The 16,870-nt window shown below is 41.2% G+C and overlaps 1 protein-coding gene across 1 annotated transcript in view; it reads right to left on the bottom strand.

Moving 5' to 3' along the window:
• The window catches only part of MYO16 (myosin XVI), a 372,035-nt gene that overhangs the window by 267,171 nt on the left and 87,994 nt on the right, over positions 1–16,870 (bottom strand). The window contains exons 7-8 of the mRNA XM_065901993.1: positions 8,823–8,898; positions 5,996–6,149 (exon numbers count right to left, since the gene is read on the bottom strand). Of these exons, the coding sequence (XP_065758065.1) occupies positions 5,996–6,149; positions 8,823–8,898 (230 nt within the window). The remainder of the gene's footprint in view (positions 1–5,995; positions 6,150–8,822; positions 8,899–16,870) is intronic.

Genomic DNA, 16,870 nt, shown 5'->3' with positions numbered 1-16,870 from the left:
AAAGTATTTCAATTAATTGCTATTGTTGACACCCCGCAAAAAAACAAACAAAAAATTAACTTTAGGTTTTGTAAAACCTACAACTTAAAAACCACTTTGGTAAAATATCACTTGTCTCTAAAACAAAAATAAAAATTTCAATGTGTCACTTGTGTTTGGATTTGAAACAATGCTGTTTTTAAGACATTCATCTGAGAGTAGTCTCATTCATCTCAGAGGAGTTCTCAACAGTTATCTGCAAAGAAACTTAAAAAGTCTCTTAAAGTAAGCTGAATCCAGAATTCTGTGCATTATGAAGGGAGTTTCTGAATATCTCAAGAGTTGCACAGTTGCTTAGTCATTGAGAACAAGCCCACAAGACAGAGGCCACGCTCATCACCCTGTGTGGTACGGCAGTGTGTTTCTGACATAGATGGACCACCTAGAGTCAGCATGAACCCCCAAGGGAAGGCACCATCCTCAGCAAGTCAGTCCCACTTCAGATGTTGGACACAAGTCTGGGCATTCCCAGGCCACCTGCACTTTGGACCAACTAGCTACAAATTCAGATGTTCCCTCAACCCTTCTCAGGTTAGACAATTCCCTGGAATGACTTAAGAAAGCCTTATACTTAGTACTGCATGGCTACAAAGTTCATTTGGGTTTTTCCATAAGATCCCAAACCAACTTTTTTGCCAACTCAATATTACAACTTCATCATGAAGTATACAGATCAGGACAAACAGACACACACAGTAAGGTCTTGGAGGGTCCTGAACTCAGGTCCTGTGCCCTCTTTCCATGGAGCAAGGGCGCATTATCGTCCTAGTATATCAGTATGTATACCAACCAGGCTCAAAGCCCCCATCCTTACTCTTAAATAGCATCATTGGATTTTAGATGCTCAGAGTGAACCAAGTCAAAGGGTTGGGTGGATAAGATAGCCGACAGATGGAAAAGAGTGGCCCCGTCTTGTTTTAATCCCACAGGCATCTCTGTTCAGAAAGCAATTTCACAGAAGATGGCAAGGACTGTGAGCTAGAATTTTGTTGAGGCTGCCATCACCCTAACACCAAAACCAGACAAAGAAAACTACAGGCCAATATCACTGATGAACATAGATGCAAAGATCCTGTTTCCTTTTGTATTGCAAAGTTGACTTGTTCATTTTACCTCTTCCCTGAAAGCAAAAGGTAGTTTTCTTTTTTTGTGCCATCTTTGTCTGGTTTTGGCATTAGGGTGATGGCAGCCTCAACAAAATTCTAGCAAACAGAATCCAACAACATACTAAAAAGATCATACATCATGACCATGTGGGCTTTATCCCAGGGATGCAAGGATTCTTCAATATTTGCAAATCAATGTGATATACCACATTAACAAATTGAAAGATAAATTTCTACTTGAGATATGATTATCTCAATAGATGCAGAGTAAGCCTTTGCAAAATTAAACACCCACTTATGATAAAAACTCTTCAGAAAGCAGGCATAGACGGAACATACCTCAACATAATAAAAAGCCATCTACAATAAACCCACAGCAAACATTATCCTCAGTGGTGAAAAATTGAAAACATTTCCTCTAAATTCAGGAACAAGACAAGGGTGCCCACTTTCACCACTACTATTCAACATAGTTTTGGAAATTTTAGCCACAGCAATCAGAGAAGAAAAAGAAATGAAAGGAATTCAGATTGGAAAAGAAGTAAAACTATCATTGCTTACAGATGACATGATCCTCTACCTAGAAAACCCTACAGACACCACCAGAAAATTACTAGAGCTAATCAATGAATAAAGTTGCAGGATACAAAATTAATACATAGAAATCCCTTGCATTCCTGTACACTAAAAATGAGAAAACAGAAAGAGAAATTAAAGAAACAATTCCATTCACCATTGCAACAAAAAGAATAAAATACATAGGAATAAATTTACCTAAACAAACAAAAGACCTATATATATAGAAAACTATAAAACACTGATGAAAGAAATCAAAGATGAGACAAACAGATCAATAAGTATACCATGTTCATGGATCAGAAGCATCAATATTGTGAAAATGAGTATACTATCCAAAACAATGCAATCCCTATCAAGCTACCAAAGGCATTTTTCACAGAATTAGAAGAAATAATTTCACAATTTGTATGGAAACACAAAAATCCTCAAACAGCCAAAGCAATCTTGAGAAAGAAGAATGGAACTGGAGGAGTCAACCTGCCTGACTCCAGACTATACTGCAAAGTTACAGTCATCAAGACAGTATGGTACTGGCACAAAGACAGAAATATAGACCAATGGAATAAAACAGAAAGCACAGAGATGAATCCACGCACCTATGGACACCTTACTTTTGATAAAGGAGGCAAAAATATACAAGACAATCTCTTTAAAAAGTGATGCTGGGAAAACTGGTCAACCACCTGTAGAAGAATGAAACTAGAACCCTTTCTAACACCGCACACAAAAATAAACTCAAAATGGATTAAAGATATAAATGTAAGACCAGAAACTATAAAATTCTGAGGAAAACATAGGCAGAACATGCACTTGCTTGCTCAGAAATCACAGCAAGATCTTCTGTGATCCACCTCCCAGAGTAATGGAAATAAAAGCAAAAATAAACAAATGGGACCTAATTAAACTTAAAGGCTTTTGCACAATGAAGGAAACTATAAGCAAGGTGAAAAGACAACCTTCAGAATGATAGAAAATAGTAGTAAATGAAACAACTGACAATCTCAAAAATATACAAGCAGCTCATGCAGCTCAATACCACAAAAATAAATGACCCAATCAAAAAATGAGCCAAAGAAAAACAGATATTTCTCCAAAAAAGATATACAGATGGCTAAAGAACACATGAAAAGATGCTCAACATCACTCATTATCAGAGAGATGCAAATCAAAATCACAATAAGGTACCATTTCATGCTGGTCAGAATGGCTGCTATCAAAAAAGTCTACAAACAATAAATGCTGGAGAGGGTGTGGAGAAAAGGGAACTCTCTTACACTGTTGGTGGGAATGCAAACTAGTACAGCCACTATGGAGGACAGTGTGGAGATTCCTTAAAAAACTGGAAATAGAACTGCCATATGACCCAGCAATCCCACTCCTGGGCATGCACACCGAGGAAACCAGAACTGCAAGAGACACGTGCACCCCAGTGTTCATCGCAGCACTGTTATAATAGCCAGGACACGGAAGCAACCTAGATGTCCATTGGCAGACAAACGGATAAGAAAGCCGTGGTACGTATACACAATGGAATATCACTCAGCCATTAAAGAGAACACATTTGAGTCAGTTCTAATGAGGTGGATGAAACCGGAGCCTATTATACAGAGTGAAGTAAGTCAGAAAGAAAAACATCAATACAGTATATTAAGACATTTATATGGAATTTAGAAAGACAGTAATGACAACCCTATGTGCAAGACAGCAAAAGAAACACAAATATAAGGAACAGAGTTTTGGACTCTGCGAGAAGGTGAGGGCAGGATGGTTTGAGAGAATAGCACTGAAACATGTGTATTACCATATGTGAAATAGGTGACCAGTCCAAGACTGATGCATGAAATAGGGCACTCAAAGTGGTGCACTGGGACAACCCAGAGGGATGGATGGGGACGGAGGTGGGAGTGGGAGGGGAGCTTTGGAGCGGGGACACATGTACACCCGTGGCTGATTCATGTCGATGCATGGCAAAAATCACCACAATATTGTAAAGCAACTAGCCTCCAATTAAAATAAACTAACTTTTTTAAAAAGGAAATAGGAAGTTGGGGTTTTAAATGATGATGAAAGATGGGCAACTGTAATTCAGATGAGGTTTTTACTTGTAAAATCTTTGGAATGAAGACTAGAGATAAAAAGTGGGAGAAGAAAAAAATATAGAAGAAAAACTGTACATTATATGGATGAGAGAAGACATTTTAAGTTCTTTATAGCTCTATGCTTCTCTTATCAATGAATATGCCCCAATCTGTCCTGGGAAAAATAAGGAAAGGGGGAAAAAAGAAGGGGAGCTTGTAGAAGATCTCAGCAACGGTGAGGAGAGAAGAGAGACAGAGACCCAAACCCTCCCCAAACACTGGATGTTGTAACCACTGACTCCCACGCCACTGGTTAGGAGAGAAATGCTGCTTTGTGAATGATGCCTAAGAGATTTTTAAAGAAATACATTTCTATTTCCTGTCAATCAGGTCAACTGTCTGATTCACTGCAGACATGGTCTCTACTTTAAAATGTCCCAACATTGCTCAGTAAATTGTTGCCCAAACCAATCACCACTGTGAAACTGTGACAAAAATCAACAACCAGTCTTTTTCTTTCTCCTCTAAAAAAATACAAGCATTTAACAGTGTTAAAGAAAGAGTTCTCATTCATAATGTCTGTGACTTCTTTATAGCTGTGGTTGTTGTTTTTGTTCATCACTCAGTCGTGTCTGACTCTTTGGGACCCCACGGACTGCAGCACGCCAGGATTCCCTGTCCCTCACTATCTCCCAAAGTTTGCCAGAGGGGCTTCTTTATAGAGACTTCAAATGTCCACATTTTTCCTTCCCACACTAAAACAAGGTCTGAAAGTCAGTTATAGAAATCAAGAATTTCTGCCTTAAAACATAACTGTACCTAGTTATTTTCATCCTGTCTGTTTATTCCAGTTCATATTTATTTCTAACACTACAAAGATAAAATCATGAATGATAAAAGAAATTTTACAAAATTGCTTAGTTGTTAAACAAAACAAGTCTACCTGTCACTTGAGTTGCTCTTCAACATAATTATCGATTTTATCCCCAAAGAAAGATTAGACTTAATCTCCGTTGTCTGACAAAACACAGATTCGGAGATGGGAAGCACCTTCCTCAAGGTCCCACTGCTTGTATGCAGCAGATTTCGCATTCAGCCTGAAATATTTTTTCCTCATGCATTTATGTTATTGAGCTATAATCTACACAGCACAAAATATTCACTTTCATGGTGTACAAGTCAGTGCTTTTTAGCACATTCACAAATGCGTGTAACCATCTCATCTACTTTCAGAAAATTTCCATCATCTCCCTGAAGAAACCCCATATCCATTCAGAGGTACTTCCCATCTTCCCCTCACCCTGCTCATCCAACTAATAATGTACCTTCTGTGTCGATGCATTCACTAATTCCAGGCATCTCATTATAAATTCAGTATGTGGTCTTCTGTCTCTGACCTTCTTCACTCAGCATAATGTTCATAAGTTTCACCTTGTTTATGGCATGTGTCAGTCTTTAGGCCATACTTCAGATGGTAAGAAATCATTAGCTTCATACTTAAGACAAAAAACTGTGACTATTTGTATTAATTCCCTCTTAGCTCAGTTGGTAAAGAATTTGCCTGCAATGCAGGAGACCCTGGTTCGATTCCTGGATCAGGAAGACCCGCTGGAGAAGGGATCGGCTACCCACCCCACTGTTCTTGGGCTTCCCTTGTAGCTCAGCTGGTAAAGAATCCACCTGCAATGTGGGAGATCTGGGTTCGGTCCCTGGGTTGGGAAGATCCCCTGGAGAAGGGAAAGGCTACCCACTCCAGGATTCTGGCCTGGAGAATTCCTTGGGGTCGCAAAAAATTGGACATGACTGAGCAACTTTCACTTCACTTCATTTGTATTAATATTCCCTACTTGAGGAAACTTAGCCATGATGATAGTTAACTGGAAATCTCTTGGTTTCGTTAGATAGCTATTGGTTTAGTTAGAAATATGGAATGTACTTAAAAATACTATCGTTGGTCTCATGGTGAAGGGCTGAAATGGTAATGTTTAAAAACCAGAGGGTTTTCGGGCCTAACTTATTTACAGTCCACAAGTATCTTTCAGTAAACACTGCTAGGCAGGCTCTAACTTCTGGCTGAGAGACGGGCTTAGCGTTCCCTGAAAAATGACGGTGACTAGAGCGGACGACCAAGGAGGCAGACTGAGTCCTCGCGAGTGAGGTCAACGGCTTTATGGTCGGGGAGGAGACACTCACAGCTTGCTGGGGAGGACCGGAAGGCCAGGGACGATCTCTTCGTAAGGCTCCTCTTGGGCCAAGGTCTGCACACAGAGAGGCGCCTGCGTTCTTCCTTCCCAGGCCGCCTCGGCCTTCAGCAGCAGTTCCTCAATCAACTCCGACGCGGCGACGTCTACAAGAAACCAGGAGGTGATCGGAGCCAGTGAGTGCTGACATCACAGGAAACCACCCCCTTTCAATGACCCTGCTACGCGTACTATGCTACGACTTATCAACACAGGAAGCAAAACGAAAAACATGAAAAGCCCACGGCGGGAATGCAATGGCAGAATCACCATTTTAAAAGACTATTCCATGGTACATCGGTGAGTGGCATAGTTAATTACAAGTGAAAAGAACAAATATAAAAATAATATTCACGGAGTGGTCATGGGTAAAATTCGAAATCACTGAGGAGTTGGGCTTGACACAACTTAAAGTCGGTTTTCCTCCATGAGAATCTCCCTTCATCCTGGTGAATATGAAGTCAAAAGAGGGAAAGAGCTGTACCCTCCCAACAACTGGGCGCTTCTAAAACATGCGGCAGGCATTCTACAGGCATTCTGCTAAGTGGGCAGATGCACAAATAAATACGCGGTTGTGCCTTTAAAAAACAGTGGGTTTGGCCTCTCCCCATGGCCTAGTTTTCACTTCCAATAAGAAACAAAAATAACCATATTTCTCTACAAATCACACATTAACAATGACATCCAAACATTCCCGGGCAGCACTATAGGTGTGCGTTAATCAAATTTACGCTTGCTAGCAACTGAAACTGGAAATCAGCACATCCTGAAGAAATGTCACATTCATAACAATTAGGAACTGGATGGCCCGCAGCTGCTCCTTTCGGACCCTCACGACTAAATTGTGTGACCTCCCGTGTCTGTGAACTTGAGTTACATGGCTTTATAGGCTGGGTGAAGTAACTCAGCTACTGCAAGAAGATATTTAAGCCAGGATTTGATCAGCATTTGCTTTAGATTAAATCATTCCTGTGTAATGAGTAGGAGACAACTCAGTGCCCTCATCTTGGGAGATTATTTCTGTACCGAGAAACAGTGCTACAGCAAACTGCTTTTATCCCCTAGATAATCTTTCATGTGTTCACTCCAAATTCAAAGAACACAAAATAGCAAGAATAGAACCTAGCAGTGATGAACTGAGTTTTCTGTGCTCAGCTAAAATGGGTGTCTCGCTCACTGCCCTTTGCACTATTATCTAACTCCTCCCTCTTACGGTTGCGTGAGATGCCGTATGTCCCGTGCCTGCTTGAAGCTTCTCACTGCCTTGAAGCCCTCTGTCCCTTGTGTGTGTGAGAAGTATTTTCATTCAATCAGCAAGTGTTTACTAAGAACCTACTATGCTCCCATCACGATGTCTGCTGTGATCAACACGGCATGGAAAACGGATCGTGCGAATGCTAGACGCTGCATGAGCGATGCAGGCAAAACTGTCTGAGACTCGTCAGACACGAGGCCCATGGCAGCCGGGGCGAGGCTAGACCAGCAGTTAGTCACTCCCGGGCTCCGGGACTGTCACTGTCCATCGCCTTGGGGCGTCTCTTTTTTGGCAAGTTGACACTAGACCTGAAAGGTCGAAGTGTGACAGATAGGGGTCCCTGCCGTCCGGGGTCAAGCATATACACTATTCTCCGGGAAAAATGCCAGAATCACGATCCTGAATAAACGTCACCTTCTATTGGAACTAGAGTTAACAGAGGACATGACTTGTATTTCCAATAAAAAAGTTTGGAAAACGAATGGAAAAGCTAAAAATTTCTATTTACTCTTTTAATATTTACCATTAACCATATTTTTGGTAGATAATGTTAAGATTACAACCCCATTATTATTATTAACATGATTCTGAAGTTTGAAACTATTAAGCTATCTTACAGCTGTTAGTTAAGTCTTCAGTCTATTCTCAGCAAATAAGATGAATAAACACTAGACAATGATACTTAATTCCAATAAAATAACAAATACAGCATTCTATCTTAAATTGGAGGTTTATCAGGTAATCACACTTCGCCTTGAGACACCCAAGGTGATTGACATGAAATAAGAATCTTCAGGCATGACAAGCTTTTAGGTCACCAGAGGAATAAAAATGAGAAGAGTAAGTATATTTATATTATTCAAGTCAGTTATTACCTTCAAAAATTTTATATTATTTTGTTACTTTGGCTAGACTTTTCTCTTTGTTACTTAGAACTTTTATTTTTTAATATACCAAAACACTTTATACGTAGTAACACTGCTGTCAAGTTTTAAAAATTAGAAAACTAATATAGCACTCAGTTTTTTAAAAAGTGGCAAAAAGAACTCTAGAAAACTTCAAAAAGGTGTTTATTAGAAAATAAGCAACATTAACATTGTCAAAGTTTTAAATTAGGTTGGTAATTCTAGTCTCCATTGCCCGTAGTATAAATATTTGCACAGAAAGAAAAAAATACTATTACCACCTTAGAGTACCCTAAGGAACAAGCATGTATTTTAGAAAATACATTTTAAAGTAAGCAACAGTGCAAGAATCACTGCCCAGAAAATGTAAGGCCTCAAAAGCAGACTGCAATGAGCACAATGCAATGGTCCCTGTAAACGCTAGCTGTCCTCTAATAGACTCCTGTAACAGAGCGGTGCGCAGGAGTTGGTGACACATGCTTGACTGGCGTGAGGTGGGGGACGGGGGGCGGGGGGCGTGTTTCACAGAACCTCCCATGACTCATGCCGTAGCTGGGGCAGTGATGGGTCAGCCACGCCAGGATGATGGAAAGGGACCCGGTATGATGTTCATGGCTTACCCGAAGCCTTCTCCTCGTGGCAGTTCAGAAGGTGTGGATTTGCCTGATGCATCAAAAGCAGCTTCACCAGGTTGGCCTGAAACAGGAAAGGTAACTGACATAGTCACGATCATGCTGGATACTTAGGATTCAGCAGCAAATTGTCCACAGTTACTGTCCTCCAGGGGCACGGATGGAAGGAGAATGCATCAGCATGACCTACTGCCGCAAAGGTTTCTTCCTCTCTGCTTCCAGTTCTTACTTTTTTTTTTAAATGACATTCAAACTGTTTCATCAATTAACACATTCAAATATAAGGGTTAAATCATTGAGGATTTGGAAAGGTTCACTTAATATTTCTCAGGTTTATTTTAGGGCATCGTTTCAGAGGGAATGGGACCCCCCCTGATGGCTCAGCGATAAGGAATCCACAAAAAAACTGGAGATGTAACTTCTATTCCTGGGTCGGGAAGATCCCCTGGAGGAGGAACTGGCAACATACGCCAATATTCTCACCTAGAAGATCCCATGAACAGAGTGGCCTGGCAGAAGACAGTCCATGGGGTCGCAGAGTTGGACCTGACTAAAGGGACTTGGCGCACACACACATGGGAGGGTTTATACGTTACAGGTGCTTTGTTTTGGAGAAGGAAGTGGCAACTCACTTCATTATCATTTGCTGGGAGACTCCATGGACAAAGGAGTCTGGTGGGCTACAGTCTACGGGGGTCACAAAAAAGAGCTACATGTGACTTAGCCACTAAACAAGGGCTTGAATTTAACAATTCATGAAAGTCACATTTCTCGTTTCTCTCCATCCATTACAGCACCAGGGCTGATGTGAACCCAAGGTCCCACTGGACAGTTAGAAGCACTTCATCTCAAGTTATCAGAATAAAGCACCTTGATGAGAGATTAATACATTTTTTAGAGTTTATTATAAAACACACGATACATACAAAGAGTATATATAATGGATATGTACCACTGAGAGAACAAATAATGAAACAGAGTCCCATGCACTCAAGTTTTTAAAATGCCATTCACGGTATTTCTGTGTGTTCTTCTCCCAAATTACCCCTGTTCCTACTTCCCAGAGTTGGCCGCTGTCATGGATTTGGTGTTACCCACCACCATGCTTACTTTGCATGGTTAGACCTTAGGTATGGGAGGACCCCTAATCGACATGTCGCTTGGCTTCATCTGTTTTTGTCATTCACAGAAATGAAAGTCCTGATGTATGAATTCTTCTGTGTTTTACTTTCAAGAATTAATACTGCATTTCTGAGCATCCTTGGAGGTGATGGGTTTAACAAACCTTCATTCCTTGGTTTGGCTGCACAGAATTGCATTGTATAAACATATCACCATTTAGCCACCTTCCTCTTAGTGGACATTCAAACCACTGCAATCATTCATCTACACTTACAACTAATGTTGTTATAAATACTCTAGTTTATATCTCTTGGTGTACGCCTTGTTCAAGATGGTGGTGGTGATAGGCTATGTGCAGAAATCTTCACTTGGCATTGGAGCTGTGAGCAAAGCGACTATGCTCACCCCGACAGAGAGAGCGCCATAAACCAGCCCTGCCCACCCCTCTCCGTCCTCTGATTAGAGAATAAAGCTTCCACACGGGGGACTATACTCAATATCCTGTAATAGACCATAATGGAAAAGAATATTAACAACAGTAAACATGTATCACTGAGTCACTCTGCTCTGCACCAGAAACTAAAACAGCATTGTAAATCAACTCCACATAAATTAAAAAAGAAAAAGAAGCTCCCCTTTGGTTCTGAACCCAGCTGCTCAACCTTGATCTATTGGTGTGGGTGAAGCAGGCAGGAGGACCCTTCCTGGGGCCAGATTTGCATGAGTGAGTAACAACATCTCAGTAATATTCACCTCAATACATGCATATGGCTTACTGACCCATTTAGTTAGGTCTTCTTTAACTTTTATTATATTGTTTCATATTTACATTATATTGTTAAATAGTTTCTAATGTATAAATCTTACACATCTTTTGGAAAAAAGATTCTTATATATTTTATACTTTTAATGAAACACTGTGAACAATCTTGATAAAATCATTTAATGGTTCTAGTTTTTTTTTTTTTTTAATTTTGGGAGATTCCTTTGGAATTTTTATTCTTTCTTTTCCTAACTTTGTCCTTCCATTTCTTGGTTTATTATATTGATTAGAAGGGGGCTGGCTTTTCTGGTCTGTGGCTTTGTTGTTTTTGCAACACTTGCGGGTCATTCTCCACCCTTGCAAGAACTCTGTCCAAACATTTCCAAGTATTTCCCCACCCATTGCTTACTGATCTTGTTAGTGCTCTCATTAGAAAATGAACTACATTCTAAATAGTCTGTCCCCTTGCTAGCTTTCCCACAGGTCCATCCCAAATCAAGGTTTGGCTTTACAGAACATAAAATATAACAGTAACACTGAAATCATGTTACAGCAGACTGCTTCTATTTAGGGTTTATTTTTATTTCCAAATATACACAGTTTACTAAAGATATGGATGTTCTCTTGAAATCTAAAAAGATATAATTCATAGAGCAGAGTCCCAGGACATTAAAATGCGTATAGGAAAGAGTTTTGTTTTATATAAAAAATGTGAGAGATCTGCTTGCTTCTCAACCACAAGAAAGGAAGGGAGGTCAGGAGGAAAGGATTGGGGGGCGGAGAGAACCGAGTGGAGAGAGGGAGGAAGGAAAAGTGGAAGAGAAGAAAAGGAGAAAGGAAAGGCAAAAATGCAAACCCAAGAATTAAGTAAGATCACTCATGATTTTCACAACTTTGAAAAAACAGCAGCACCTAAAGGCTCTTACGTCTCTGCAAAAATGTCAGATTGTCAACAATCTGCATTTTCGAAATTGAATTCACTCTTCACAGAACTCCAGAGAGAAAACAAACCACCTCCCTCCACAGCTTCCCCTGTACCTGCAGAAAGCATTTAAGTAGTCAAAGCAGATGGCTTCCTACATGAAAATCTTTATAAACAAAAAGCACTTCCATTTTACTTCAGGCCTGTAAAAACAAACATTCCTCTGTGGAATGAAGAAGCTTCTCTCGATTGGGGAATTCCATTCCTTTTTTTGAAAGTCAGTAATTCCCAAGCACTTCCAATTGAAAATCAGCGAGGCATGTTCCAGAACTAAATTAAGCAGGCCAGGACTGATTTCACTTTCAGAGTAGTCTGGAACATGTGTCTTAACCTCAGGAAAGATCTTGGCAGTAAATGACTTCAATGCGAGTAGTAAAGTGTGGGACCAAACAAGGATGCACCTTCATTATTACATGAACTTTATAGTCACCGAAACTATCAAAGGGGGTAGTAAGGTGACCGACATTCTGGGTGCGTGTGCCTGAGTGTGTGTGTGTAAGGAGGCTCTACATGGCTGATAGAAAATGTATTTAGGGTGAAATTTAAATTCACACTGGCTACGGACTTTACTCATTCCTTGGATAATTATATTTTGGTTTGGATGAATTCGCCAACATTAATTCCTTGATGGTCATCTCAAGTGACTTCTTTAAAAAGTAAAAAAATAAAATGAGTGTTCAGAGACAGCCAAATTCCTAGCTCAGAAGCTAAAAGAGATTGTTTCACTTAATAAAGAGAAATTATAATGTTAACGGTCTCTGGGAATTCAGAATTTATATATACCCTCCACTCACGGGCTCACATGCTACATCTTAATGAGTAAATGCATCTAACTCAGGACCATCTGAAAACCGTCAGGTGAACAGACTCCTCAATGACCTCTCTAGACTGCTAACACGTTTTGCCCTTCATGGAACTCCCCCTCCGTCGTGTGCAGCTTCTCCGACTCGTCCATCAAAAATTTCTGTGTCTAGCCCCACCTGCACGGGGCCGGGTGTCTCCTGGATCGCCACCTGAACACGTCTCCCGTTGGCCCAGGAGTCTCATGGTGCGTGCTCACCCACCCTTTCTTCACACACGTGTTCAGTGACAAGCGTCGGCACAACTAGAACATTCACTGACTCTCGTTAATAAGTACTAACTGGGAGCTCCGTGCCAGCCCTCTGCAGACAAGAAACCAGGACTGCTCTCAGTTCTCCCAGACTGGACAGCGATAAGGACAGACGTTAGAGACATTTCTAACACGTGGTCACTGATGTGATGGGATGGATACAGGTGCTAGGTTGGCTGTGAGATGGGGAAATCTCACTGCGACCCAGGAAGGTAGGAAAGACAGTCAGTGAAGTGACTGCTCAGAGTCACGCGGCAGGGCAGACAAGGGTGAACCCGTCAACACTTCTAAGAAAAGCAAAGAACATGAAAAGGATGAACAAGGTGGCCTATGCCAGAAATTAAAAGAAGTTCAGTACCACTGTATCCTCCAACCTGGTGGGGGAATAGGAAGAATCATGCTGGATAATTAAGCAGAACTCCTGGCACATGGGGACTCATGAACTGTTACAGAATAGGTGTTTTATGTCACCAGCCATGGAAAGGATGGTGGATTGGATACTTTGATTATATTTCCACGTAGAAATCTCACTGTAGCCCCACTGCTGAGAGTGGAGTGGGTGAGAACCAGGGGACTTGCTAGGAGGCTGATGGGTTAATCCGGACACCACCACGCGGATCACGGGGTGAGGGCAGACCGCCGAGGACGCACGGACTGGTCGGCCGTGGTGGTGACTCAGGCAGCTTGAAGCGATTCACCAGGGCGGAGTCTGCGGTCACACTGGTTTCTCAGTTATAAGACGGGCAGGAAAATGACCACGCCCAGGATTGTGGTAAGAAAATGACGAAGCACAGAGGGAGGGACAGACAGGGGATGGGAGAAGAAGAGGGAAATTCCCTTTGTGCCAAAGCTGAGGTTGAGGACAGGCTGACAGAGACAACCCACTGGGTAGTGGTCCTCATGGGCCGGGAAACTCAAGAGAGGGCTTCGGGGGCTGTGATCATGGAGAGTATTTGAAGCTGCAAGTGTGAGATTCTCTGAAGACGTGTAAACGCTGAGAGACAGGGAACCTAGGATGCACCACTGAGTTGATCGACATTTGATGCTCAGAGTGGTAGGAGGAAAACCAGAGAGCGTTTTCAGATTTTCCCAATGGAAAAGGAAATATCAAAAGTAAAAAAAAACTCTGAATGTGTCTCAATTCTTACGTAATTGGGTAAAATGTATTTGAGAATACAAATAACTCCTTTGACCATCAAGATACTCAGATGTGTGATACAAATACTTTTGAAGGGAAGGAGATTTGGATATAACATTTGTATGATTATTTTATCTTTTCTTTCAGGATTGCCAATCCTATTATAAACACTAAAAATATATACAAAATTAGAAGCAAATTCCATTTTATGTATAACTCATAAAGACTGTAAAATCAAAGGACTTATTGCTAGCATAACTTATTCAGTTCCTAGTTTTAGACAAGAATAGGCATCTATTATTTTTCTCACTGGAAAAGTTAACATATTTATAAATGCAAGTTTTAAAATATGTATACATGTCAGTTATAAATCCCAGTACACACGTCAATTATAAATATTTTTATAAATTATGGGCTGCTTTCTCCATAAAGGTATTTATATTTGTAAGACATTTATAAGAAACTGAAGTTGCTATGAACATCTGTAAAAATGTCATTAGTTTCTCCAAAATATGAGGCTTTCTAAAACATTTTTCCACTCAACTGAGATGTATTTATTTACTTCTTTAGAGAGTTATAAATCTCCTGGGCATATAAACTGATATCCAGATAATAACTCTTTTGAAGTATCATTCCCAAAATGAATATTAAATGGTACTTTTATGGGCGAACAAGTTTTTAAAATATCATATGGTTATTTTCTTGACAAAATAATCAAGATGCAATCTGCTCAGAATCCTGTTAACATAAATCTCAGTCGCTTCTTGGATCTAAATCAAGGAAGAGTATTTTGCGTTTGGAGTTTTCTATTCTAAGAGAAAAGCCCTGCTCTACGACTCAGGGCCAGCGCTCAGCTTCTGGTTCCGGGCTGACAGATCCAGCCATTCAGGTGCTTCAGGGACTCTGCCGGACGCCATGAAAGCCCACGGGCAACTCAGATGAACTGCTGTGCTGGGTCTTATCTTCTGGGGGTGACTCCATTCGCGTAGGTTAATGGAATAAAACGGAAAAGACAGATGATCGGCAGACCCTATCCTTAGTATCAAAATGTTCAAGGATTTAGAAAACTCCGGATCAACGGTAAGTCATTTTCCAGAGATGCAGAAGGTAAAGGTGAGATGACTTTGTTTAAAATCTGCCTCGTGTGCACACCGTGAATGGTTACTTTTGGAGAACTCTGGGCTGGACATCTGTGTGAGGCTGGCAGCTGCATCAGCTGACTTGGACACTGGCTCCCTGACTGGCTGATACATTTGCCTCCATAGTCCTCCCCCATCTTCTGAGCTAGGTAACCAAAAGTGGATGGTTCTCATTGATCGAAGACCCTGGCTGGGGCCAGGCTCTAGGCAGGGAGAATCAGTGAGTCTGGTTAGGCTCCCACGGCCAATGAGGGGTGGAAGGTGCCCAGAGCCAGTGAGAGGCCCCAGAAATCCTCAGAATGAAGCTGGTTTAATCCCTGAGATGTGCAGAATGACCTGCAAGTATGCTGGGATGCGGAGGAGTGTCTGAAAAATAGAAGGAAAAATAGGAATCCCCAAAGAGAGAAATATGTTTTATAAAAGTTGGGGTCAGATATTGTGCAGCTGGTTTGGGGGGAAAAAATGCAGCAATTGTAAAGCATTTCTTAATTCATTTGTTGTTATTGTTCAGTTGCTCAGTCATGTCTGACTCTGCAACCCCATGGACTGCAGGACGCCAGGCTTCCCTGTCTTTCACCGCCTCAGTAGGTGATGCCATCCAACCATCTTCTCCTCTGTCATTCGCTTCTCCTCCCACCTTCAATTTTCCCCAGCATCAGGGTCTTTTCTAATGAGCTGGCTCTTTGCATCATGTGGCCAAAGTATTGGAGCTTCAGCTCCAGCATCAGTCCTTCCAATAAATATCCAGGACTGATTCCCTTTACGATTGACTAGTTGGATCTCCTTGCAGTCCAAGGGATCTCAAGAGTCTTCTCCAACACCACAGTCCAAAAGCACCAATTCTTTGGCGCTCAGCCTTCCTTATGGTCCTACTCTCACATCCATATGTGAGTACTGGAAAAACCACAACTTTGACTATAAGGACCTTGTTGGCAAAGTAATGTCTCTGTTTTATACTATGCTGTCTAGGTTTGTCAGAGCTTTTCTTCCAAGGAGCAAGTGTCTTTTAATTTCATGGCTGCAATCACCATCTGCAGTGATTTTGGAGCTCAATAAAATAAAGTTTGTCACTTTTTCCATTGTTGCCCCATCTATTTGCCATAAAGTGATGGAACCGGATGCCATGGTCTTAGGTTTCTGAATGTTGAGCTTTTCACTTTCCTCTTTCATCTTCAAGAGGCTCTTTAGCTCAGCTTCAATTTCTGCCATAAAGGCAGTGTCACCAGCATATCTGTGGTTATTGCTACTCCCCCCGGCAGGCTTGATTCTAGATTGTGCTTCATCCAGCCCAGCATTTCACATGATGTACTCGGCATAAAAGTTAAATAAGCAGGTTAACGATATACCACTTTGAGGTACTCCTTTCCCAATTTGGAACCAGTCCGTTGTTCAATGTCTGGTTCTAACTGTTGCTTTTTGACATGCAGGTTTCTCAGGAGGTGAGTAAGGTTGTCTTATATTCCCACCTCTTTAAGAATTTTCCACAGTTTGTTGTGATCCACATAGTCAAAGGCTTTAGTATAGTCAATGAAGCAGAAGTAGATGTTTTTCTGAAATTCTCTTGCTCTTTCTATGATCCAAGAGATGTTGGCAATTTGATCTGTGATTCCTCTGCCTTTTCTAAATCCAGCTTGAACATGTGGAAGCTCTCATTGTCATCACTCAGCTAGAGCCAGACATCCTCGCGTGCAAAGTCAAGTGGGCCTTAGGAAGTATCACTACAAACAAAGTTAGTGGAAGTGATGGAATTCCAGTTGAGCTATTTCTAATCCCAAAAGATG

The sequence above is a fragment of the Muntiacus reevesi genome, chromosome 11 (assembly GCF_963930625.1).
Source record: "Muntiacus reevesi chromosome 11, mMunRee1.1, whole genome shotgun sequence".
Taxonomy (NCBI): Eukaryota; Metazoa; Chordata; class Mammalia; order Artiodactyla; family Cervidae; genus Muntiacus; species Muntiacus reevesi.
This window is presented reverse-complemented; position numbering and strand designations above follow the sequence as displayed.